At 56.9% G+C, this 26,633-nt stretch overlaps 4 protein-coding genes across 4 annotated transcripts; 1 reads left to right on the top strand and 3 right to left on the bottom strand.

Moving 5' to 3' along the window:
* Positions 1 to 2,254: 2,254 nt before the first annotated feature.
* On the bottom strand, positions 2,255 to 3,871 carry BESB_029150 (uncharacterized protein; the record flags this gene model as incomplete). Its single annotated transcript, XM_029361589.1, has 1 exon — positions 2,255 to 3,871. The coding sequence occupies one exon, from the start codon at positions 3,869 to 3,871 to the stop codon at positions 2,255 to 2,257; it is 1,617 nt and encodes a 538-aa protein (XP_029215489.1).
* Positions 3,872 to 6,852: 2,981 nt separating this feature from the next.
* On the bottom strand, positions 6,853 to 9,544 carry BESB_029140 (rieske [2fe-2s] domain-containing protein; the record flags this gene model as incomplete). Its single annotated transcript, XM_029361588.1, has 5 exons — positions 6,853 to 6,938; positions 7,300 to 7,405; positions 7,943 to 8,111; positions 8,762 to 8,835; positions 9,485 to 9,544. 5 exons carry the CDS (start codon positions 9,542 to 9,544, stop codon positions 6,853 to 6,855), a joined length of 495 nt encoding a protein of 164 aa, XP_029215488.1.
* Positions 9,545 to 11,018: 1,474 nt separating this feature from the next.
* Positions 11,019 to 14,133, top strand: BESB_029130 (uncharacterized protein; the record flags this gene model as incomplete). Its single annotated transcript, XM_029361587.1, has 4 exons — positions 11,019 to 12,342; positions 12,539 to 12,726; positions 13,308 to 13,524; positions 13,976 to 14,133. 4 exons carry the CDS (start codon positions 11,019 to 11,021, stop codon positions 14,131 to 14,133), a joined length of 1,887 nt encoding a protein of 628 aa, XP_029215487.1.
* Positions 14,134 to 16,271: 2,138 nt separating this feature from the next.
* BESB_029120 (uncharacterized protein) lies at positions 16,272 to 25,552 on the bottom strand (the record flags this gene model as incomplete). Its single annotated transcript, XM_029361586.1, has 10 exons — positions 16,272 to 16,463; positions 16,786 to 16,908; positions 17,165 to 17,576; positions 17,984 to 20,661; positions 21,118 to 22,068; positions 22,479 to 22,643; positions 23,021 to 23,274; positions 23,603 to 23,798; positions 24,074 to 24,376; positions 24,548 to 25,552. The coding sequence occupies 10 exons, from the start codon at positions 25,550 to 25,552 to the stop codon at positions 16,272 to 16,274; spliced, it is 6,279 nt and encodes a 2,092-aa protein (XP_029215486.1).
* Positions 25,553 to 26,633: the final 1,081 nt, after the last annotated feature.

Raw genomic sequence — 26,633 nt, 5'->3', positions numbered from 1 at the left:
CGGTGGTGACGCCTGTTGCCGGTCTCGTTGTCTCTGTTCCTCTTCGCGGTTTCCTCCTTCCTCGGGTTCCTCGTGCTGTGTTTCATCCTTGCAACCTTCGTCACTACAGGTGCATCCCCGCCGCTGCTCCACTTGTGACTCTTCTGCTCAAGATATGCACGAGCAACCGCTATGTCACTGCCCTCGGCCGCTTCATCGCGCCATGAGTACTGCGGCATTCCGAAGGAAAGCTCAGGCACTGGAGGACGCAGAGAAGAAGGTCGAAGAGCGGCTTTTGGTTCTTGATGTCAATGTGATGGCGCTTGAGAAACAGCGCGAGCGCCGGAGGCAGATTCGTCAAGAAGCGATAAGAATTCTTCACCGGCACGAACAACATGAGGATGCCGAGCCCGGTCTCCCTTCGCCTTCGGCAGCAAATTCCGGATGTGGGCAGGACCCTGTGAAGACGGCCAAGACAAAGTACCCTGGAGCCACCGCGGCTCCGCCTCCACGCGATCCCCTGTGCAGGACAGCTTCGAGGCAAAGGAAAACGGAAACCACGGGAAATAATATCATGAAGACTGGGCTTCCAAATCCGTTTCCTGAAAGTGCTGAAGCATCTTCATCGTCAAAAGAGGGCATACATGAGCGTAGAGAACAACCAGATGAACATCGAAGGTTCAACGGGCTACTGGTATATGCCTGTTTTCCTACAGAACAAAACACGAGTACAACCGGCGGTGACAGAGACAGAGCTGTTGAGGCTAGAGGCGTGTGGAGTAAAGTCTCGACGAAATATTCCACAGACAGCACGCCATCCGCAGATGCGGGAGAGCAGAAACAACATACAGCAGCAGTGAACCATTGCACTCCGCAGTCCGGCGGTGCTAGACCAAGTTGCCTACCCACTACATTCACCACGAAAAAGCCAGGGTCGATGGTGTCGGGGAAGACAGGGGCGCAAAGGAGAGGCGGGAAGCCGGTCGCATATGTACGACATCGGGCCAGCCCTGCTGCAGACAGTCTGCAAGTCGCAGCACCTGCAGCGCCGACCGCGGCTGCCAGGTTGACACAATGAATGACGGAGAAACGCGGTCGCACACAGTGTCATCCACCCGAAAAGAGGGTAGGTGTCTGTGCAGGAAGTGCAGGTAGAAAAACAGTCCGAATATGGAGAGCTTGTTGCGCGATTGACGGATCGTTTCGGCTATATCCGCTCTACTTCTTTGACGAAGTGTAATAATGTCGCCGGAATCTACTCGGGAGTACTCATGCGTTTACCTCACACGCGAAGTATCCACTCTGCACGCGCAAGGGAAGTCAAGCTGGGCAACATAGGTAACGCTCTGAAGGACGATAAGTTGCCGGGGTGGTTCGAAGTTGAAGGGTAATTTCTACATCGGACAGCCTGAGCAGTTGGTCGTGACGCATAGTAACCGTGCTCTCCTCTGTTTCCTCCACGACTGCTTGCGCTCAGAGGTCACTTCCTCACGTTGGCAACAATGCCAGCCGCCAAATGCGGCGCTTAAGGGAACGTACGAAAACCACAACTCTGTGTCTTTCGAATAACAGTCACTCCTTGACTGGTTGATAGCCCGAGTGAGCTACCGCCACGGAAAGATCGCGGTGATTGCACTGTATGAGGACGTTTCGGGCAACGAGAGTAGATATTTGCGTAGGTACTCATGCACACCAAAGAGCTGACAAAACGACAGGTAAATTTGCGTTACGAAAGTCATCCGGGTTACGGAGTAAAAGAAAAGGGCTCAAAGGCTCGCTCGAATACGCACGGAAAACACGCCATGCAACCATGATCCCTGAATTACACCAGATCTCTCCTTCAATCACCGTTGCCAACGTCTCTGGAAAAAGTGGCCGCTGTAACCCCCACACTGCGGCACAATATTCGCAGCCCCCCCGGTGTGGATGAACTAGATGTATTGGCGGATGATGCAGTTAATGCCAGCGCATCCACATCCACAGTGCCCAATGGCACGACATCCATCTATGTCGTGCCATTGGGGCAGTGGAAAACTTCAACAGCACCGTAAAACAACCTATGATAACATAAGCCGAAGATAGACACGGGACGAAAACTCTGGCGTCCAATACCCCGCCCAAGCCGTACGAGAAAACAGGCTGCTTTGAGCTTGCAGCGTGAAGAGCTGCCTCCGCTCGTCTTCAGACGACGTCACCCCCTGATGTCTCGCTCTACCTAACAAATGCAGTCGACTTCACGAGCACTGCTGGATTCGACCTCGTTGGACAAACGCTACTAGCTATAGCATGTCCGAGACCTGCGATTGCCGTAGGACGCGGCAAAAGCCAGATACAGGAAAACAAAGGGACACATCGGGGCTAGAATCAGACAACTCAGACCTGCTTCCGCATATTCCAGTAGCGGATTCGCGGGCGTCTCTTCAGAAACATTTGCGCCTGGTGGAGTCGGTGCTTCTTTCGCGGAGCTGGATGTAGTCGAAGCTTCGGACTGGAAGCCTTCGTGGCTTTTTTGTTGATGGTCTTCATCGGCCTGGCGCAGCTGGCGCTGCGATCCGCGCTGGCTGATGCGTCCTGTCGACTCCCCGCCGTTCTTGCCCCATATTGCTTGGCTTTGCTCACCCCATGTAACTGCAGTACCTTCGTTGCTTTCGCCAGCTGCCCCTTGTCGAGGTGGCGTACACTGCAGCATTTCAGGCTTCGGTGGGTGTAAGGAACAACGCGTCGTCGACGAGGAAGGCCCGTGCCCAGATCTACTGAGGGAGGACGAAGATGGCAGCTCAGATAAGCTGTCCTCAGACGGAGGAAGGTATTCCGGTAGAAATGGGCACGCCAGATAGTCGCCATACAAGGACCGAATTCCTTCACCGTTTGTCTGAATTGAACAACGAGCGAAACGAAACTCGTCGGCTCCAACTTCCAGAGTGGGTTTTAGAAGGCATCGAAAGACGGATTCCATGTGCTCGAACCGTCTTGTGGGTAATGACCCCACACGTGCATAATAGTCATTGCCATAGTTGAAGCGGTCGTAAATCTTGGTCGCTAATGCTAGACTGGTTAGGAAAAGCTGTCTGACATTCCAGTCGTGTAATTCTAGACCAGTTTCTATAAGGCGGTCTATATAGACAAGAGCACAGACGACGCATTCGTAAGAGCAACCAAAACACCGCGTAACACGGACTACATAATCGTCTACGGGAAAACGGAACAGCGTGATGTCATCGAAGTTGCTGAAGGTGCTGAAGGCGCTCCGGTCCTCCGAGTATTGCCGTATTCCACCGCACCCTGACATTGACATCCACTTGAGAGTAAGGCCTGCATGCCACACAGAGAGGATATCTACACGCGGCAATGGGGACGGACTGCGCGACGGCGGAGCGAAGGTAAGTGATTCCGCGGAACTCCACGAAGATGGGCGACAAGAACAAGAGCAATGACACCGCGACGGGTGGTCGTTCCCTCTATTACAGTTGGCAGTCGCTGAAAGAGCCTCACGCCTCAACTGCATGGGGATCCAACTCGCACCCTGCCGGCTGGCACCAGCCGGCTCTCCCCGATTTTGTGTCATGGTACCCTTCCCGTCCTGCAGCCCTGGAGGTTCGCAGTAGACGTACGAGCTACCGGCCCCGGTTGCTCTCTGCATTTGGTCGATACGACTGGCGCCCGATGGAAGGGCTGGAGTACTACTCAACACATGGTGTGCGTGTTCTACGGTCTCAGGGTACAAAGGGACAAACTGCACCCTCTTACTAGCCTCACTGCACCCCGCGGCGCGTACGCGTTGGCCGCCCTCTCGGCCGGGTAATGGCACAGCAACCTCCTCTATCTGCGGTGACATGGTGCCTTCGTCGATATCACATCGCCCCTTCTCCGATCTGGATTCTGCGGATTGCATTACGTGTCGTTACTCTTCACCGCATCTGAAGCCGCCGCCCCCGGTGACCGGAACAGTTAGTGCCGGTGAGATAGCGATACGGACGCCCGGGTTCCATAAAACGTCAGAGCCACAGCTACACTCAGTCCCCGTTCATGCATCGGGTTAGAAATGAACGAGCTTGACGAGAATACAGACGTCCTTCGGATGAAAAGAATGGTATCAACAAGGGTCTCAAACCGTTTTGATCACCACGATCGAGCCCCGAACGAACTGAAATCGAGCGGGGGATGAACTGGTCACGTGACAGACAGGAAGAAAACTACACGTGAGGAAGTTGAGTTCCGAGGCTGTGGCGTACGAATGCTGCTCAAGGCCGCATCGTTGTAGTACGTGCTGAGAGTTCCAGGGCGGGCAAATGTTACAATACCAAGCAGGCCTTTCGACAATCCAGGCGCCCTGCGGCATGAGAATACAAGGTGCTCCGAGATCTTCCGACAGCCGCGCGTAGACAGCCAGAGCTTCTACTTCTGATATTTGACAGGGCAAGGACGCAAATCCCAGTCCCATCTGCAAATGACAAGCGAGCGAAGCGGAAGCACGACACCATCTCATGTACGGCCAGCAAATGGTAAAAATAAAAATCAGCAGGCGCCTAAATATTGAGCCGGTGTAGCCTCTTCCGGCACGGCCTGATCTGCGCGGGATACGAAGGAAAGCGGAAACATTAGAGCAGCGATCGGCGCCAGAAGAAGTAGTGTTCTTTGCCGCGTACTAGAGGTGAAGGTAATGGATACACATGACCGGGTCGCGTGAGGTAGCGCAAATGAAAAAAATAGCGAATCATCCCAGTGCGTCTCCACTTCACGTCATGTTCGCTACTTCGATCGGGACTAGCTACAACGCGCATCTATACAGACCAAATTCAGAGACGTCCGAACTCGACTTTGCATGAGCTGAGGCATGGAGGAACACAATCTGAAGCACACCAGAAGTGCTTCAAATGATCCTGAGACTTCGAAGGTGCAAGCAGTTGTATATGATGACTCAGCGGCACTGCATCAAGCGAGAGAGCAAAAGACTGCATCCTTCCCTCCTCCACGGCAGGGAACGGCATTTTCGCCTTACTCTGTGGCCTCATCGACGGATATCCACCCAGCGCAGAGCAGTATGGCAGTCAGTAACGCGTACAACGCTTTTAGTAATGTCAACGTTTCGCTACCAGCTGCTCTGAGGCTTTAGACTCATGACCGGTGTATCCGTCATGGAAGAGCTGGCTATCTATTGGCTTGGGTTCAGCGCTCGCGCAAGTGGAACTTGAAAGCTTGCTGGCCATTGACGTGGGGACCCATTCTCGCTTGGGCCGATTCGAAATTCCGGCGGCGCAGCCCGACTTTCTACCCTAAGGACGAACCAAATGGTTCCGATTGCATGGGAGATGGCAGAACCACCGTGTATGACGTGTGCGCGCAAGGTTGTGTGCAATTCTCTGTCGCGCGCGAAAGTGGGTGCGTCACTATCCAGTAAATACCCGGCGTCACCCTCTTGTTACAGTGAGAGTGTCCACGCATTCAGCGTAGTTTTATCATGCCACGAGCAGGTCGTATGCCGTCGCTGCATTTGCACTGCTGCGCGCACGCTCACGATCCGTGCTGCATCCACTCTGGAGCTAGTCGTTCCACCAAGCAACATATGAACGGAGCGGACCCTCGGCAAGTTCGTTGGAAACCAGGGGAAACCAGCAGCAGCCGCAGCGCCAACAACTGCCCATCTCGACCAGAAAGCTTTTCAGGGGAGCTGGTTGGCCCCGAGTCCAGCGGCAATCCTCTAAACCCGGTCCGTGAGCCGCACTGCAAAGAGGCATCATTGCGGCATCATGCTTCGACAGCCATGCGCCGGCGTAATGGCTGTAAACTTCGGAACTTGAACGCACTAAATAGGGCGGCTCTGCGCAGGAGAATTGTTATGCCCGCTACATTCTAACATGCGCGACTCGCTGCATTTCCGACTCCACATCGTCAATGCCCAAAGAGGAAGCAACGCGGCGAAACATATTCTTCACACTCAGATGCCGAACAGGGCCACGCGAGATGGTGCTAGTCCACTTTCCTGCTGCATGCCCGCCTAGACGGCAGCAGAAACTGAACTGCCGCCGCTACCTGAGGCGTAAGACTGAACTAACGACAGGCGACCGGACCGCAGGTGACGCGCCTGATGTACACCTTGCAGTCTTGGGGGGGCGCCAAGCCCACTCAGAACTTTAGTGAGAACGCACATCTGCCTCACAGACACGCCACTATATCACCAGCACTACGCTCGAGAAAGGATGCAGCTGAACGTCCTTCCTTCAAGTCGCACCCACACACTGGGTTTATCCCTGCGTCACATATTCTTTTACGAACAAGCACACGTCAAATGAAGCGATCGACGCGGCAAGCAGCTTTCTAGAGACAATAATTTGACTTAGTGAAAAGCAGGACGCCGGACACCAGCGGGGCAGTGGATGGCGCCCTCGCCCCCGCCCGCGCGAGCGAGGGACGTGAGCTTCTTCGCCCACGACACATATATGATCACCCTATCAAGAATGAGCAAAAAATGAACTCCCTTTTCATGCGTGCTATATAGCATAAATCTCCTGGGTTTCCTTGCCACAAACGTATTCGAGTGACACGGCGATCAGCGGGTATAAGAGCCCAGAGCCACGGCGAGTATTTCCCCCTGTATTTTTTCCCGTTTTCGATCTCTTCCCTCTCCGCACGTGTCAAACATTTTCGTGCCTGCAACACCATGTCCATCAGCTTCCAATCTTGGGCTCCGCGAGACCGGTTTTCCTTCCTCACTTTGGGACTGGTGGCGTCTCCCTGTGATTCATCTCCGTTCCGTCGCATGGACTGAACAGTTTGCCCGCGTTGCAATCCGATATGTTTGGCTCTTTTGGCTCTCGCCCTTTATTTGCGTGCTCTAGGCCGCACGTTCGGCTTCGTTTCTCCCGTTCGCCTGCCCTACGCGCGATTCAGAAAAGCCTTTGCGAATTTGTCTGAGGCGACAGGGCGGTCGCGAGCGAGGAGAGAAATCCAGACACGCTGTCCTGCACGCACGCATGCCATCGCACGAAACAACAGACGACCTCCTCCGCATGTCTCTCTCCACGCATGTGGACACGGGCATGCGAAGACTGACGTGGGAGAAGAGGAACGACCTTCACGGTGTGTGGTCATTCGACCCGAGCACTGCGGCCCCACACTCCGCATTTCTATCGCGGGCGTTCATGTCTGTGTTTAGACTGGCGACCGAGTCGTGCGTTCGCGCATCATTTATCGCCTTCTCGTGCTTGGTTCCGCTGTTGCCCGTTCTTCGCCAGCCCTTGCGACGGCTGCACGTCCTCGACACTGAATCGGCCTGGGGCCAAATGCTCCGGTTTTTGCCTGGCGCCCAGATGCTCTGCTTACCCTCCACTTTGGTCAGGTGCGTTCTCTGTTTCACTCCATGAGATCTCCACGGAAGAGGCTTCGGAACTATCTTCCCTGTCTCCGTCGACCTCTCGAATTCAACCGGCTGAAACGGTGAACCAGGAGACAATTCGCACACAGATCGCAGCACGTGGCTCCGAGAACCCAAGAAGCGTATATCTATTCCTTCGTATACCGGTCCGACTGTATCTATATACATTGAAAGACATTGGCTTAGCCGCCCTTCCACCGCCCTCAGCGGCGCCGCGACGAACTATGCAGATTCGCCTTCATCTCAGGCTACGTATGCGGGGGATTAGCATACATATATATATATATATCCAACTGTGAATACAACAACAAACATCAGCGGAAGATTCAGTTCTGCGCCCACTAGCACCCGCAGGCGCAGACGAAATGCGCTCACCACCAGGAAAACTAGATCTTCACACATCAGTATCACTTGGGATCACGTATGCATGTTCCGCGACAATGTACCGTACTGGATGCCTGAAGCAGTCGGGACAAATGGATCCCGTTCGGCTCGTGCGCGTGCCATAGACGCACACGGAAAATGCGTTTGAGGGCGCCGAATCAAGCACTTGGGAAGACAGACGGTTTGCAACAGCCCGTACAGACGCACCTGATAAAAGGATTCGCCAGTTTCGATCGAGATCACAAACTTATGAAGCGGGCAGCGAATGCAAGCCTGAACATCAAGCAGGGGTCGATTCTTGTGACACGAATCACCAATGCGTCGAGGTACACCGCAGACGCCTCGCCCACGAGTGAATCCGTGACGACATGACCTCCTGGCAGACTCAGTCCACGTATATCCTCGAACACTGGCGACTCGCGTCTGAGGCTGTTGAAAAGGGCCTCGCGGCTCACGTGCAGGCGTTCCGATCACTCTCACAGACGAGCGGCCGCGTCCCCGCTACGGTTGCCAGAACAGTAGATTCGCAGAGGCACTGCTGCGCGGACTACAGAGAAGCGTCGAGTCTTTGCGCACTCTGGTGCGCAAGCCTCACTGAACAGGAGAACTCCTTTACACCCGCAGGCTGTTTGTCTCTCCCGGCCTCCACGACTTCTCCCCCCCGCCCCCCCCCCCCCCGTCGCCCTCCCGCCCTAGCGCATAAAAACCCGCCGGTTCGCGGCACCGGTCGCCTCCTCGCCCAGACTGGACGGAGGATCCTGCAGCTTCGCCGCCTCCACACCGTGCTCAGCGCTAGCTCTAGGAGAGTGACGCGTACCTGCCCGGCGATGTCTTCGATGTCGTCCGCTTTCTGCGAGGGCCCACACACGCTGGCAACGCGATTTGAAGTGAAGCGGGCACAGGCACGCAGAGAAGTCTCGAGTTGTCTATTTACGCAGGAATTCGAGAGGAGAGCAGCAGAAAGGGCTGCGAACGCTCTGCACGCCTCGCGCGAAGGGCAAAGCCCCAGAGACAAGAAACCCTTACCTCGAGAGGGCCGCCTGCATGGTAGCAGTTAGCGTCAATGGCGAAGGCCTGCCCTTTGCAGACCCAAACGGCCACTGCACGCACAAGAAGACAGGTGGCGCAGCACGTGAACTCAGAAGGCAGTGGGAGCAAATCCCGCGAGAGTCTTGAAGAGCGAGACATGAGGCTAGCCCCCAGACGCGTGGTCATCGTCGCAGTCCGAGTCTGCGACGCGAACCGACCAAGAGGAATGGAGGGAAACAAAGGGTCGATGGAACTTCCAACGAAGCAGCACGCAGAAGTCGGGTTGCAAAGCCGTGGACGGCGCAGATACCACGACACGGAACCGAGAGCCGAAACGACAGAGAGACGCCTAAAAAACGACGCGTGCGATGCAGGAAACGCGAACAAACGACCTGCCTGGTTGGTCCTCGATGACGATGCGGCGTGGTTTCTGCTGTACCTGAGGAGACATGCGTAGGCAACTAAAGGCCCCGCCAGGTTCTGCTATTGGTAGTGGCTAAGGAGTTCGCGTGCAGTATCCGGCCGCTACAAAAGCGATGCATCCCCCTATTACGCAGCCGCGCGGAAAGCTTCACGAACCGGCGCTGTCTACGCAAGAGGCGGCGTCCAACTCATGCTGGCTTGTGTGAGTGCGGCAGTCTCAGAGATAGAGATACGTAGAAGCATTCATTCGACAGTAGCGCAAGCCGGCCAGCCAAACCTGCATGCGCGGGATCGCACCTCGCCAACCGTATGCACAGAGTACCACGTTCGGCCCTGGGCATCGACGTGCGTCTCCATTTTGCCGATTTCGGTTTTCAGTCTCGCTTGCCACCGGTTGTGCGTTTGAGAGCTGAGGTGATGAAGCAGCGGCCTCGACGGCCGACTGTGACATATACGCGGAGCGCCAAGGAGGGTAAACTGTAGAGAAGCAGTGAAGGGAGCGGAGGCACGCAACGAACCGGAAGTCCATGAAGCAAAGCAGCTTAGTTGCAGAACGCGCGACTGATGTGATTCTGAACAGCTGACGGCACAAAGGAAAGAAGGCGAGGGCACCGTGCCCGGTTTTCCAACGGACTGCTGCGGAAGACTGTTGATCTCAACGGAGCGCCGCCCGCTGATCGCACAAGGGTGGCTGAGGTGAGAAAGAGATGCACGCAGGAGTCAGCTACTTCACTTGGGCGTTAACGTTCATGACCGAGTCACGCAGCACGTCGTGTCCGGGCGCCAGAAACGCGTGTCTTGTGCGGGAAAGCCCGTTGCTTGGAGAGAAAATCAGGGTTTCTGGTCTCGATCATCTCGGGTCCCAGCCAGTTGAACAAGCGGAGAGCTCGCAAAGAAAATCGCTGGAAACGCTGCAGGGCAAAGCCGGCCTGCGACGAGCGCTTACCGAGTGAAGTATTATGCGTCAAAAAAACCAGAGCAGCTGGGATTGCATCAAGACATCTGCGAGGGCGCGCAAGAGAACAGACGACTTCCGGGTGTCTGACGGAAATCAGCCTGGCTTCTACCGGGAATGGCATTGAGGGGAACCTGAAAATCCCTCACATTTACGCGTCGCGACAATGCCACGTCTGTCTTGTCGGCGCCGGCCTACGAACGGCTCGAAAGTTCCCGCATGCAACGCAAACAGCTGCCGCACTGCCGTCGAGTGATGGCAACGCATGCGCCGGCGCGCGGGGTCACGCCGGACCGAAGAACATCGCTTTCCGGGAGCTATTCGTCTCTGTTTTCTGCACTCCTGTCTGGTGATGGTTGAAGGAAGCCACGCGTTGCACAACGGCCTCCAAGGAGCGGCGTTCTCTCGACTGCTCCCCTCTTTTCTCGATGCCTTGCCCGCCCACCCCTCCCCCCCCACCTTGACCCCAGCACACCCACCTCCTCAGCTGCAGCATCGACACTGCTGATATTTCGGTTGCATCTTCTTGCAACAGAGACGAAGTTGGGTTGGGAGTTTCTGCGTCTTCTCCGGCGCCTCTGAGTGTTGCATCTTTTGGCGAGTGCGACGGCTTTGGGAGGGCTGGCGCGTTGTTCTGCGGGCTAGGCATCTACGGCTCCTGTTTTTGTCTTCCGCCGCTGCCTCTCTTTCTGTTCGCCGCGTGGGAGATAGACGACTCTCTCTTTCGGCCTCTCCCAATCCAGCTGCGCTCGCTGCCGAGTCTTCTGCATCCCTGGGCGCTCCTTTGTCTGCATTTCCATCGCGGTCCGTCGCCTTCCTCGTTGTCGCTCGTGTCACCTCCGTCGCTCTCGAAAACAGAGGGCTGGAGTCCACAAAATGGCGCTCCAACCTACAGCAGCAGTCGCGCCTTTGTGGCGCGGCAGGCGGCGCATGCTTTCTGGATATGCGCTCGTCAGCGTGCTAGCCTTCTCCCTCGCTCTCTCTTCGCAGCGGGCCTGGCGCGTCGAGGGTCACATCCACGGCGCCCTGGAACACTTTGACTCGTTTTCCTTCGATGACATGCCCCAGCAGACGTTTTGCGAGTGGCTCGAGGCCGAAGGCGCCGGCGCCTTGTCGGCGTACCTTGGAGGCCAGACGACCTTGCGTCTCCTCGCTTCGCTCTGCGCCTCCACGGCGCAGGCCGCCGCCGGCGCGCTCGCACAGCGGGGGGGAGAAGAGAGGGAGAGAGAGGAGAGGAGGACGAAGCGACGACAGCAACCTTGTCTGGAAAGAAGGGCGTGGCGGCGCGTTGGCGCATCAGGAGTGGACGCGCGATTGACTGTGAGAATGATGACTTCGGCTCTCTCGCGGCGTCTCTCGACCGCGCCCGACGTGACCCTGCCCCCCAAACCCCCCGCTCCGGAGCACAGAGCTGCGACCGCGTCCGCAGACGAGGACGAGCGAGCTTTTGAGGGAGGTGAAACGGAGTCTGCGGCTCAGGAGCCTTCACCTGAGCCGCCCGCACGCGCCTCGACTCGTGACGCGCCAAAGCGCGGCGGCAACTCGAAGTCGAGGAGAAAACGAAGGCAGCGAAAACGCCAGACGGACGCTGCTTCGGCGGCATCGCCTTCCGGTCCGACTAGGGGGGAGGAAGAGGTGCCCGAGGGGGGAAAAGAAGACGGCGCGCGGTATTCCTTCCGCTCGTTCGCGTCCTCGCTGCTGTCGGCGATTTCCATTACGGTAGCCACCGAGTTGGGCGACCGCACGTTTTTCCTGGCTGCGTTGCTATCCATTAAGTACAGCAAGGCGCTGGTGTTTGTGGGGACGTGTCTCGCGCTGTTCCTCATGACGGCGTTTTCCACGGGTCTGGGCCGCGCGCTCCACTACGCGCCCGACGTGCCTTTCCTGAAGAAGTACGTCGGTGACCTGCCGCTTGACGCGTGGCTCTCTGCGGTCCTGCTCTTCTTTTTCGCGGCGCTGCACCTGCAGAGTCTCTGGAACTCTCAGGAGCGCGCGAGCGAGTCGACGTCGCCCTCGTCGTCGCCCAGCACCTCGCGCGCGTCCGTCGGCGCCGCCCCGCTCACGCCAGACTCGGGAAGCCGCAAGCCTCAGCGAGAGCTGCTGCCGACCTCGGCGTGCGGCTACCTGCCTCCGTGGTGTGCTGCGGCAGCGGGTGCGGCGGGCGAGCGGGAGCCCTCGGGTGGAGACAGATGGCCGCAGGGTAAGCCAGCGCGCGGCGGCGTAGGCGGGCACCGGCACGCAGCCGCAGAGCAGACGGTGTCCGGCTGAAGGAGGAACCGGCGAGGCAGGGCAGGCGCCTGTCGGAGCCCCCGCCTCGCTCGACAGGTGCTGCGGAGAACGCGCGTGAGGTCTGATGGTGGCGTCCGCCCTGTGTCGTTGGTGTGCGAAATGTGCAGTCGACTCGCGGGACTCGCTGGAGGGAGAGGAGAGCTGGCCTGTTGGTAAGACCGGCAGAGTCCGAAGCGACGAGCCGCACGAGCTCGCCGACGGAGGCAAGAGGCCAGGCGGCCAGCGGCGTCACGCCGAACACGAAGTTATGGATGAAAATTTCGCCGAAGCAGAAGAAGAAGTCGAGAGAATACAGGTACCCCACACGTGCCGCACTCGCCACAAACTGGTGGAGTATGCTTGAAGTCGCACGGTATGCAGCAGTGAAGTGAATGGAACGCAGAGATACGGAAACCTGGCTCTTCTGTCTGGCCCGTTCCCAGTCTACCGATTTGCGCAGCAACGACCTGTCCCTCACGAGGCCTGTGTGCGTGCATATATATATATATATATATATATACATATATACATATATATATATATATATGCACGCACACAGCAGCGTTTAGACGCACGTATACCCTTCGGCTGGCTGTCCGACTCTCCACTTAGCTCCTCCCCCATCTGAGCGAGAGACACCGGCCCTCATCCCCGCACACGTGTCTGATGGAGTGCGTATCGCGCGCCTTGGTACCGGGGGGCGGGGCTCGTCGATATCTTTTCTAGCAGGCTCCTGACATGCCGATGCGGTTACCTCCGCGTATCCGGGATTTCTGTGCATCTCCCGGCTGTGAGACAATCGGTCGGTCTATGGAGGCCTGCTTACCCGACGCACGTCAACACGTGGGCGGAGATCGGTTGTCCCTTGTAGCGCTTGCTTGCCTTCGTCTCTTGCAGTACACCAGACTGGGAGTCCACCCGTCGTCGCTGAAGGTATTGTGGGAAGTGTTCCTGATCATTGGAGCAGCTGAAGTCGGCGACAAGTCCATGATCGCAACTGTCACTCTCTCCACGACGCAGAACCCCATCGGTGTCTTCATTGGTAGGTTGTTTTTCTACCGAATCATGCTGACTCCGCAGCCGGTCGCCCAGATGCTGGAAGCCAATAGGCAGCGTGAGCTGTACCAGCCTAAACGATAAAGATGTTCCGCGGCACGTACAGGGCGCAGGTACATTACACAAAACCACACTAGCATACTTATATATCGCCATATATGCATATATACACACGCTCGTGTGGGGTCGCTCGGTGGTGACGCGCATTTGCTGTCATGTCAGGTCTTCTATATGCCTGTATATTTGCATGCTCCGATGGAGTGTAGCGTCTGTTTCCATGCTGGTCGTTGCTTCACCTGTGTATTTTCTGGTTGCAACCGCATCACAGTGCGTGCAAATCTCCAGGGTGCGATACGACGCTGGAACGCGGTGATCGCATTCCGTTCAGTGCACTAGGCGACCTCGTGCGGGAGTTTCCGCCTGCGCGAGTTTGCTCTCGCCTGCGTGTCTAGAGTTTCGTTCGTATGCGTTGACTCTTGTTTGTTCAATGCTGATATGCGGCTGTTCAGGAAGCTGTCTTGGCCACGCAGCCGTGACGCTGCTCGCAGTCGTGGCAGGAATGATGTTTCAGGGACGACTCAGCGAGCGCTGCATGAACATCGGCTGCGGCTTCCTTTTCCTCGGTTTTGGCTTCCTCGCTCTTGGAGAGGCACTCGCACGTTCCTGAGCCTGAGGAGGTGCCATGCAGCGAATGCGGATACTTGCGGCATCTGGTTTTTCCGTGTTTCCCGCAGCGTTCATTTTATGGAGTGCCTCGCGCGCAAATGCAGCGCGTCATTCACCCAACACGCTCTGAGCCTCTTTATGCTACCAGTGAACCAGCTTTTTGACAGCAAGACTGTGTGCGCCCATGCCACGGCCTTCCTGTCAGTTGAGCATCTCGCCTACAGGCGTGTGTGCGCGTGAAGTGGCGCGCATCGAGCTACGAGTATGCATATTCATGTGCGGATGTGTATCTCAGTGCTCGCGCGTCAGTTTCCGTACTCCGTCTGCCTATTCGAGCTATTTTTGCGTGTAACTTTTTTCGCTGCGTGTTGTGCGGCCAAGCTGGAGCGGCCCGCGCTCGTTGGCGGAGGTGCGATTTCTTACAGCTGACCGCAGCAGAACAACAGTGTCCTTAAAGCGTAAAGAATGAGGCAAGCAACTACGTAAATAAATATATATATATGTACACCTTTATTCTGGCGCTCGTCTTTCGATGCCAGGTAATCGCGCCGGCCACTTTTTCGGTAGAGAAGTGGGGTGCGTAGCGCCGCTCGACGCCAAGAAGGGTACGCCAGGATATATACTGGGGGGGCACATCATCAGTCCTTCTAGTCCTATCACTGATTCACGAAGGATCTCAGCACGCCTGCTTACACGTAGCTGCAGACGAGGTTGCCTTTTTTTTGCTCACGTCCTTCAGCAGCAGCTGTGGTCAGTCTGGCAGCAGCTCGCACTGGGGTGTGTTCTGTCGTGTCGACGGACAGTGCCGTCCACGCCCATGTCGGCGTGCAAATGCTCGCTGTTGACCATTCTGTAGCCTCGAGGATCTACCAAAAACGAGCGCGTTTTCGTTTCCACAAGAAACTGACACGACAACCAGGAAGAATACAATATCAACTCCTACCATCAGAGAAATAATACTGAAACCCTGAACGGCGGGACAAGTTTGCGACACCAGCCAAGCGCATACGCGCTTGAATAGGGGTCGAGTATAAGGTAGCATGAACCGTCGAGGTTTTCGCGGTCGAGCTGAACTCTGCCATTTGTGCGTACGCATCTAATCCCGTTCCACGATTCTGCGGCATCCGCCCTAATCCCGCTCCCTTTTAAGACGCGCGAGACACCATAGACTAGGGAAGCCATGCCAGATGCCCCGGTGATGCCGTGTTCAATTCCACCGAAGCGGAAGACTATTCCCCCCTGCACAACATTTCCCAAAAATCCGGCCAAAGCAACAGACAAATCACAAAACTTTTTGAAGGCTGTGTGCCGACGACATACATGTGCCTCTGTCGTTTCACTCGCTGGAGCAGTAACTGCTGCCGTCCAAGATTTGACGCAACGATACAGCAGATAGAGCGGCATACGCATTTGTGAATGCCGAACTTGTAACCAGCAGTGTACGAGGGCAGTACATCACACCAACAAACGGAGGCACCGACTAAAGGACGCTGCGCTGGAACAGGCGTTCGTACAGTGAACAAGTTACAAACGCGTCTGTTCACATCGAGGCACCAATACCATCTGGCATCGAATCAAGCGCACTCGAGTGCGCTGGACTTCACCATCCGCGTGCACGTAGAAAAGAGCGCTGCGTACGGGCATATTCAATGTCCTGCACACGATTTCTGCTGGTGCACGCATACAAGCACGCACATTTGACTATCGCTTTACGTATTGTTTATACGTGCACACATGCACGACAGCCTGTACATACGCGAAACGACAAATATGAAACGTGAAGAAAACAACCATGACAATGCTGTGTGCGTGGTGAGCTTCAAAAATGGTCATCATGCGCACAGCAGTTACGAGCACAAAGCAACAGTGGACAGAATCGATCAGGCTTGCAGTGCTTCGTTAGCGTTTTGTCCTCGATTGGGTTTCTGGAGACGGAGGGAACAAAGCAGGAAAAAAGGAAAATTCGGAGGTGCTGCGAACAAATAGAACACTTCCAGACTAATGCTGCACACGTCCAGCTGCGTGACTGGGCTCTTTATTTGCTCGGCTCCGAGGGGCGTGCAACGTGCAAACTGGACGCGCACAAACGCAGAAAGCATCCCTCGGCTTCTTTGGCTTCCGTATGGCTTCCTGGGCGCGTTATGCTATCTGAACAGGAAGACGCGCCGTAGTTTGTGCCACCCCCGCTGGAGGCGATCCGTTGTGGCGCTTGAGCGTCACGACCGTGCGGAGTCGGTGAAGGAGCTCGGCGCGTTGGCTTTCTTCGTGTTTTCTTCGCTTCGCCGCCAACACCGCTTGTTGGGTAAGAAAGAGTAGTCGCTCGTCCAGCTCCTGTTACACACCAGCACGTCGCGAAAACCATAATGAAACCCAGCGTTCGCCGAGGAGAGGAACGTTTACGGAGACACTTGCCTAACTCAGGAGGACTGCGTCCTACTGGCGGCTCAGCCCTCTGCACCGCGGAAGCTTTCACTGAGAAGCACATAACTGCGTCTGGCTCCGCACGAATCGTCTCCATCAGAGTCCGCACCCGCGTGACTCCCGCCTTCCTGCTCTATCGCCCCACCCCCCCAGGGGCATCTTGCTGCAGTAAAGCGACGCACGCTACAGACGACGGGAACGAGTCCTGCGCTGTGTGCACTTCGTTCCTCACCCTCGTTCTCTCTGTGTCCACAGAGGGGTCAGAGGCGATGAGCTGGCTTGCATTACGCCAGTGCTCGAGGGCGTTGCGGAAGTCTCCTAGCGCCTGGTAAATCTGGGAGCAGTCGCTGTGGATCTGTTAGCAGAACAGCAGAAAACGTGCCAGAGCAAGGATACAGGCAGAACCCGCTGCGTACTACGGTGGAACGAGCGCAAACCTGAGAATGGGTGACTCTGCTCAGGCAGGCAGCTATCAGCTAAATGCGGCGACACTTCCTAGAGCTCCAACACAGAGACGCATCACTCCCCCTTCAGCTCAGTTCTCCCTTCCGTGCTCGGACGGGCGGCGGCCGATCCTCGCGTTTCATTTTTGATTGCCGCACTCCCCTCACCTCTGCAACGAACTGGGGGCCCATGCCCCGAACTCGTCTGGCCAGCTGGACGGCTCCATCCAAATACTCCGGCAGGTGACTCGCACACGCGGGACCGTAGACCTTTAGCAGGCACTTGGCCGCGGTGACCAAGAGCAGGGGGGTTTCAGGATGGGGGACGTCACCACTCCACAGCCGCAAAAGCACGATGGCGCGATGGATATGCTGGAGGCCTCTTTCTTGGTATTCGCGTCCGGGGAAGTGAACCAGCGTTCGACCCAAGCCTGCATGCAGATCGATAGTGTCTGGATGGTCCGGACCCATACACCTCTCCGTCAAGATCAACGCCTTCTGGAAATTGTTCGCCGCGTTCAGGAAGTCCTGCAGAGACAGGGTGACTTCGCCCATGCCGGCGTAGCAGAGCGCGGCCTCCCTGTTCAACGAAGCAGCAGAAGAGACAACGGCGGGACAGAATCACGGAGTTACACATGCGGAACATGGGTAGGTAGCTAAAGGAGTCAAACAAGAACAGAAACGGCCGCCGGCACCTCGCCATCCAGATTGACAGCCAGTCTCGGTGAGTGGGATGCTCTCAGCGTGAGTCGCGCGCTCCGGCGGTAACGGCCGAAACTCACTGCGAGTTCGTCTGCTCAGTGTTCTGCGGTACTCTCACTCTCCACGTTTTTCATCATTGCGCAGTGTTTAGCGACGTGACTACCACGATATGTCGAGGCCGTGCGAGTGTCGGACTCTGGCTGTCGCCTTTTTGGCGGTGTGTGTCGCTTGTCCTGCCCCCGCCGTCGCTGCCTCCAACGATTGGGTCATGTGCGTCCACCTCACCTGCACACTGCGCCCGTGAGCTGGTGTACGACGAAGAGAACTTGTTGGAAGAGCTCCAGCGCGACGTCCAGCCAGCCCAACACATAGCACTGAGTGGCTGCAGTCAGTAAGTGGCGCGCGAGATGCGAGACGACGGGGTCTCTCTTAATGACCGGGAACAGCTGGACAATGCTTTCCTGTCTCAGCGGCGCCCAGTAGCAACCCGCAGACATGAGGGCGGGACCCCCAGCTCGCCAGCAGGAAAGACCCGAACCACCCGAGGCAGGGTGCAGATCAACACATCCACTTTTCGCGGCGTGGGAGTCCGCGTTCTTCGCTACCACAGATGCAGGCCTTGGTTCCTTCTGTTGTGAGACAGCAGCGTCTCGTTCCTTCCCTCGATGTCCAGTGGGAGACGCGCAAACAGGCGAGGCGAAATCCAGGTCTGACATGCCGTGGGTCGACACTTCCGAGTTGGAAGCCCCGGCAACCGGTTTAGCTTCGTCCGGCATCGAGTTTTCGTGCGCCGTTCGGTCTGCATTTGTGACCCCCGCGCCCGCACCTGCCTCGCCTGCCTGTTGCTTCCACTCCTCGCCCAATCCCCAGTGCTCCCACAACGAGCTGGCGCCAAGGACGCTCATCAGCGGGCATCCTGTTTTCATCTGAATTCCGAGAGCGCTTGCCACACCCCGCAGCACAGCGTATCGTCCGCTTGGCGAGTGCATGCACCTCCAGCTTGAGCGCTCCACCGGCACAGAGTCATACCCGAAGTGCTCTCGAATTCGCTGTCGAATGAGACCCCACAACGTCTCCGGCGTCAACTCAGCCAGTCCACAGAGGGCTGCCTCGTGCTTCGACGCCGCACTCAGCGGCTTACTCTCTCCCGACGAAGCACCGCGTGGCGCCGCGGGCAGCGTGGAGCACCCGGAAGTTGCGGAGAACACGCGCCGAAGCGCAGACGGAAGCGGGAACTTCTTCGACGGATATTGGACAGCCGGCGGGCAGAAGAGACACGACATAAGGTGCGCGATTGCCGGGCTGAGTTGGCCGACGCGGAGGGGCGACAGAAATGACGAGAAGCACCATTTCGCTGCTCTCACAGTCAACTCCACCTGGAGAAGCCGGACAGCCAAACTGGGGGCGTCGGAAGACGCAGCGGCCTCGAGCTCTGGATCGGCCGAGATCTCCACGTCTTGGTTGGTTTCAACAAGCTGCGTCACCACTCCGAGGTAGCGCATGTTGACGCCAAACGAATGGAAGAACGATTTCAAAGACGACGACTCCAGCGGGGTCACGCACAAGTTCTGGCCAAGTAGTGTAGCCACCAAAGGAATCGCGACTGCGTGCAAGTAATTCGCTGCTTCCTCCAAGACAGAGTGGTCCGATGCAGAGAGGTGGGAGCTCGGCGATGTTTTCTCTCCAGACTGCGGAGTGACATTCAAGTTGAACAGCCGAGAGACTGCGCTTGCGACGCCGTGCGGGCTGGCCTCCTCGTTAGCGTGTGACGACGAGGGGGTGAAAAACGCCATACTGCACAGTTGATCCGCCATCTGCCTGGACCTCTCCTCGAGATCAAGTGAAGGGTCAAGCAAACTGATGTCTTGACCCAGCAGCTCCATCATGTCTCGATCTTCGTCTGTCACCGCGAATGCGCCTGTGGCGCCTTCGTTCTGTTCACCCTCTCCAGCTTCGGCATTGAGGCCATCTTGCCTCTTCAGGCTTTCCCTCTGTTCTACCTGTCCGTGGTGTGAGGTCCGCTTGCCCGCAGCGTCATCCTTGTCGCAAGCGCTGTTCCGCTCCGCTGTGGCTGGGTCAGCCGCAGCAGCCGCCTGGCTAGCCCGTTCTGCGTCCTGAGGGAACGCGAGGCCGCCTCGAGCTGCGAGCTCTCTCTTGATTGCGTCGTATTCAAGTCTGTGTTCGACGAGTGCTGCACGCTGGTGTGAGCGCGTGAGTTCAACGCACTTGAAGAGAATGTGGGCCGCCGCTTCGCGCGTCTTCTCCCTGAGCGTCGACGCAAACGGCGAGCCCGACTGGAAGAAGAATCCGGTGCCCAGGTCGGCCTTGTACCAGGCTTGCATTTCGGAGAAGAACGCTGGAAGAAGCGGCACGCGGCGGCACACCTCGTGCTCCAGGCGAAGGCGCAGTTCGTCTTTCAGGGCTTGAGGTGTGTCCATATTTTTACACGCCTTCTGTACTTTGCAAGCAGGGGCGGGACCGCAATCCGACGAACCAGGCGCTGCCGCGTAAACGGAAATCGGCGAGCCATCGGCAGCGGGTGTGTGGGCAGCCGTCGTCGATGTCTCGGCCGCGCTGTCGGACGGATGTCCCAAACCCCCTGCAGGTTGACTTGCGCCGTCCTTGAGGTGCGGGGCCCCCTCCACCTGTTGCGGACTCTCTGTGACCCTTTTCTGTTCATCCCGCTTCTGCTGGAAAAGGAGGTATGCACTCATTAACTCTGGCCGCAGCCATTCAAACGTGTTGTGCGTCCCCGTTCGCTCGTTCTGCCATCCGGCTTCAGCGTTCCGTGCCTTCGTCTGATCCTGACCAGTCTCGCCTTGTCGGGTCTCTGTCACGCCCGCGGCATCGCGGCCGTGGCGGCTTACGTCTACAGGGCACAGAGACCCCAGACTGAGCAGGTGGAGCTGCCTCTCTTGAGGGTCCTCGATCCACCTTGCGTCCCGGTGGAGGAGACGGCTTTCCTGATGCAGTCACGCACGGCAGCAACCACACGAATGACGCGGGAGAGTTGCACGCAGAACAGAGTCCCAAGAAACAAAGAGGCTGTGCCACCATATGCTTCATCGAGGAGTACGGTATAGCACGTTGAAGCACACTATTCGAGACACCAGCAAACGTCAGGTGCCGATAGAAGCCGCAAATGCCCAAAGAAGGCGGGATGTCTGACACCACCAGGGGCATGCGCCAACACCACGACGACTCCAAGTCCATGCGCACATGGATGCGATCTGCCCTTCACGGTAGCTAATGCGACGAACGGATAACCACGCACAGCCACGCGGCAGCGGCATCGACATTTCATGCGGCTAGCTCAGATCCCTCTGTCTCGCACGGGCTCGCATATCCACCCCCCCCCCCTAACGAACCCCTACACCCGTCGAGTAAACGATGTGCGTAGCAATCGTTTCCCTTCTTACAGTTTCTCCCGATACGGGGTCTTGCAGGTGATGGATCTTGAGTCCGAGCACATCCCCGAACAAACTCAAATCCAGCGCGCTGGGAATTTGATAGTCTTCATGCTTGCCTCCGTTTAACTGCACCCCTTCGGATCCGTGCGTCTTCTTATTCTCTCCTGACTGGCCGCCAGATGCTCTGTCACAGTTTCGTTTCGCCACTGTCTTCCGCTGTTTTGCTGCGAGCAGTTGAATCGGCGACACGCTCTGGCATCGGAGTCTGCAGCCAGCATAGTCAATGAGGAGGGCGTACGGGGCGGTAATTTGCCAGCAGTTTTCACTAGCCCTGGCAAGGCCTCCCACCGCCGCGGCAGGGTCCTGCTGCGTGTTCGCCTCCGGATCGCTTCCCCTGCGTTTACATTGCTGGTCTGACGCCGCCTTCTTTCGCTGATATGCGTGTAAGAGTTCCAGAAGCTCGTACGCGCGTGTCTCTGCTTTCAGTTCGCGCCAGTCTCTCCGGTTTCTCTTGTTCGCGACGTCGGACGAGGACTGGCTGCTACCTCCCCTCCCCGTAACATCTTCTTGCGTATTTTCACTGCTCTTGCTGGTAACATCGGCGGCACATTCGTCTTGGGGTTGACTTGCGTCGCGTCCGACTTGTCCTCCCAACAGAAGAGGGCGGTCACCAGCTTTCTCGATGGCCATTTGTCCCCAGAACGCAAGGTGCTCAGTTGCACAGTCAGAGCGAGGCACCATCAGGCCATCAGCAGGAGCCTGTCGCCCTCTCTGGATTTGGTCAGACGAGAGGGCGATCGACGAGGATTCGCTTTGCATGCACAACGAATTCACCTGGGCCTCGTCAAACACCGGCGACGCTGGGGAATGCGATGCTTCAGAAGTGCCTGGTCCGCCTATGCGTCCCTCTCGAACATTGATGGCTGCTTGAAGAGCAGAGTGCTGGAACTCAACGAAAAGCTGAAAAAATAATGGAAAAACCAACGCGCATAGTACAACTAAACGGATATATGAATGCTAGTGTGGATGCTCATCACTTTAATCAGCCTCTGCCGGATCAAGCCATTGCACACAATGACCATAAGTATGTGGCTACGCGAATACAGGCCCAGTACCTTCGCTGAGTCACCTACTTCAGGAGTACATGAGTCTTACGAAGCAACAACGACGTAAATCTTGTTCGAATGCGTAGATACTGCTAACGTCCACACATGCGCGCACACGTTCGCGTGCAAATACAGGGGACGCGACCATAGTGGGAGATGCGCATTCACAAATAGTGGAAGCTGTCATTTACATCGCAGCTCTCCTGCAGTAGGTTGTCTGGTGTCTCATATAGAAGACTCGCGTCCTGCCTGTACATGTCTGACCTTGAAAGACGCCTTTTCGAAATCGATGTGGTCTTGCAGAGTCTCGACAGGCATATTGCGAAGCGCGTCGACCTCTTCGCTCCACCGCCGTTCCTCCTCCCACGGGTCGACACCCGCGCCTTTCTCGAGATATTCCTCCAGCCGGCTACTATCAGGCTTATGCTCCTGCGTGAAACAAAATCCACCCCCCGGGGACAATTCTGCATCGCTCAGCATCTCAAACGTCTGCACGATGTGTCGGCTTCCCGTCCCTATCCCTTTGGCCCAGTCGATTTCTGCAAATATGGAAAAATGTATGAATCAAAAAATCTAAATCCCACGTCTGGACGCGTGGAGGCCCCCCCCCCCCACCCCCTGCGAGCGCCGCCATGTCTTCCTCGACAACACCCTCCTTGTCACCGGCATGTGACGGAGTGAATCTGAATGGCACAGTCTCGTACGCCACTACCTCTCGCTTTAGTTTTGTCTACCCGTTCGCGTATCACCGTCGTGTCACCGTCGTGTCAGCCCGGGTTCCGCGGCTGTGAAGCCCCGGCTCTCACCTCTTCCTTTGTCGCTAAGAAGTGATTGTGCGCCTGCAGAGCGGGCATGACGTGGTACGGCAGATCCGTGTCGAGTTGCGGCGGAGCCAGGGAAGGCAACGTTTCTCGGTACGCTGGGCTATATGCGCACAGCAGATCGCTTAGTGTATGGAAAATGAGCAACTGGCCCTGATCGCTGTCCGCCGGCAACGTCGTATGGCCTTCGGGAGGGCAGGCGACGCGATTAGGAGGAAAGAGGGCCTCCAGCGACCGACCTGGACGCACAAAAAGATGCGGGCTGGAAGCGGTCGCCACTTAGCCGGGCAAGAGATCTTGCACGGACGACGAACAACTTGCGCTCGAGAAAGAGACACCAAAGGGCATGCGCGCCTGCCGCTCGGCGCGCAGACGCAGGGCGATGAGCGGGGCTGTGGAAGGAAAGCCGGACGCGCGGGCACTGCGAACGGCCGGCACAGCTGGCAACACCTGCTGCAGCTGCTACTCCCGGCTCCACTTGTTACTCACATCGATAGCTTGTGGAATTTTCTCCCCCGCTCTGCGTAGCGGGCACGTGCCATGGCTTCGTGGCGGTCAAGAGCTCACCCGAAGACTGGTCGCCAAAACTGTCTGCACCGCGTTTCTTCCCGCATATCGAGGAAACCGAGAACCCTTCCTCTCGGCAGACGATGGCAAGTGTCTTGTGCTCCAGAGTACACAACTCGAGGTACCACAGATCTCCCTGGAGGCGGCGGCTCGGGGGCGGAGGGTTCAAATCACTCGTGTGCAGCGAGATGAAGGACTGTATGAAACATCGAAATGCAAAAGCAAGCATGCCGATGCAAGCGAATGTTTGACAAGCTACTCAGCGGAACCTCTGCGCAGGAATACGACGTTGAAGCACCACTTCGAAGCGCGACACTTCGCAGCTCTCAGCCTGAAAAACCGAAGTCCAGACAACTACTGGTTGGACTCGCTGGAGTGCCTTCTTGATCAAACGTTATCTGTGGTACTGAGAGATAGAACATGCTGGATGGCAGGTCACCTGATGTTACAGTGGCTGCGTTTCCGCCGTACCTTGGGTTTCTTTCGCGGCTTCAGCGTGACGGGCGATTTGAGCAAGAAGGTGGAAAGTCTCTTCGTTCTCTGAATCTGTGCAGATTCATGTTCTCTTCTCGCCGACGCTCCTTCCTTCCAGTCTCGGTCTTCCATACTCGTGACGGCTTTGTCTTTCGAACCACCATACAGTTCATCTCGGAAAAGGAGACGAGTTAGATTGATCGCCTTGGCGGTTTTCCCGGTGGTGTCGTCTGCGGCTGCCGGACTTTGGCCTTTCACGCGCTTATGCTTCGTGTTGTTGCCATGACTCCCCCTTCTGACCTGTCAAACAAGGCGCGACACAGGCACACTGTGACGAACTGGATGCCCTGGAGCTGGGACCCATGCTGCTGCGAAACAGAGCGCCTCTCAAACGACAGATCCTTGTGCTCATTTAAGATCGGCTGCACACCAGAATGCGTGGAGTTTCGAGATGCTGGGTCGTGCACGTACATTCTTGCTCTCCGTCGCGCCGGCGGGAGTGCGTTCCTGAGGCCTTCCGTTCGATCCGCCCCTTCGCGCTCCTCTCTTGGGCCCCGTCCCCGACTTCCGGTCATGAGCACCAGCCCAGTGCCTCGCTTGTTTATCTGCTTCAGCGTCGTCTCCTTCCTGCAACTCCTTTTCCGCATCTTCGTCTTGATCCTCCTCTACGTCGTCGGCAGGCAACTCGAGGAACGGCTGATGCGCGTTGGCATCGTGCGCGCCGGAGCCGCCCCGCAGCCACAGCGGGGAGTTGTCCTGCATGAACTGAGACGAGTCGAGAAGAACGAGAGGTTTCAGGAACGTTCCGTACGGCCCCGCAGGGTCCGCAGGATCAGGCAGTCCTTGCATGAGGAGAACCGACGCGTTCACCGTGATTTCTTGAAAGCGTCGAATGTGGAGGCGGACAGATTTTTCGTCGTATAGCGAGGGAACGAGGTGAAACACATCTCCTGCCTCGACTGAAAGAGCCGAGAAAGAGACATTTTCTTCGACGCGTTCGCCTTTGAAGAAAATGTCGTAATTGGTGAAAAAACAGGACGGCAGCAGCTCCAAGAGCACCCACCGCAGGTCGGCAACTGTCTCGCTGAAGGCGACCTCTGCCGTCACTGTGGAAAGGAGAGGAGACGCGTTGTCAGCGGAAGCTTGGGACGTGGCCGGCGGAGAACTGTCTGCTAACCTCTCCTGCGAGTGGTCAGTGGATGCCTGATCGCTCCCATCCGTTTGCCGTGGATGGCTCGACGACCTGCGGGCGATCTGAGCCTCAGATTCAGATTCGTGCCTGTCTTGTTCACGCTTTGCTGCACTCTTTGCACGTTGACCCGCGACTCCCGCGGCAGTAGGGGAGGAGGCTACAGTCGCCTGCATTCGCGTGGTTTCGCCATTCTGCGCCGAGGGGCCAGGCGCTAACGCCACGCAAGCCGCCGGAGTGGGCAGTGCAATGGTAATACGCAGGTACTGATCACCGAAAAGCTCCATGATCGCCACCGGATTTGGGGGGGCGGGACAAAGCACGGTGTTCAACGAGAAGCAGCAGAGGAAGGCTCTACCGGAAGGTGAAGCGAGACGCAGAGGAACAAAGCGTCGAAGCACACAAAATGCTGTGCAAAAAAGGGCGCACACCGCGAATGTCGCAAGCGAAAAAAAAGAAAGAGGAGAAGCAGGATGGTAGAGTAGACCTACGGAGTTGACCCTCGGAATGGACCGATGCGTGGGTCGACGCGTGCGCGTGTTTGTCGCGCGCACGCTTCCAGATAGATTCAGTGCCGCCTAAACCACGGAATGAGGCGCTAGAAAACACCTCCTCGTATGCAGCACTCGTCAACGCGAGGTTTGCATGTCACTCTTGATTTAGCAGGGACGTTCCACGGCCCCGCCGCACAGGGGTAGCCGAAAGCTCAACTGGCGCACTGCAAAAAGACGACCAAGTCTGCCACCAATCCAGCAACGCAGGAGCAAATTAATTCGTGTCCAAAGCACACAGAGGCACGTGCGCGCGCATCAATGCACATATGCCTGTCGTTGGTGCCACGGGTGAGAAGCCCACACTTTCGGCAGAGCCTGCTCGTCAGCAAGCCTTCGGCTTTTCTGGGGTCAGAGTGAACGACCTGCGTCGCAATGTTTGTGCGTCCGTAACATGGCACGAATAACACAAAGTCAAAAGTGGTCCTGCAGGCAACGCGGCGTCTGCAGACGTGCACAGACGAACATTGACGTGCATAGGCTTCTGTATGAGTGCCGGTACATTCTGTAGTGACAAAAGGGCGCGTTTGACGAAGAGCGCGAGGAGGAAGGGCAGACTGTTTGTTCAGTGATGAAAGTGTCTTTGCGCGTGTCTAGAAAGGACTCCTAGCACAAAGACTCGACGGCCACGGAGAAAGAAAAACGCCCGTCTCTGCCGTGACCAGAGGCCCGCGCCGGCCGCGAAGGAGTTGAGTTCGACGGACGGAGCCAGCGGGGACACCGTCAGCAGGCCGACGTAGGGGCCAAATGAGAAACGAGCTTAAAAGAGTTATCAGACTGACGGACTGGCAACCGGATACCTGGTCAGTAAAGTCTC

Source organism: Besnoitia besnoiti (genome assembly GCF_002563875.1).
Source record: "Besnoitia besnoiti strain Bb-Ger1 chromosome Unknown contig00015, whole genome shotgun sequence".
Lineage (NCBI taxonomy): Eukaryota > Apicomplexa > Conoidasida > Eucoccidiorida > Sarcocystidae > Besnoitia > Besnoitia besnoiti.
The sequence above is the reverse complement of the archived record's forward strand: the minus strand, read 5'-3'. Positions and strand labels throughout refer to the sequence as shown.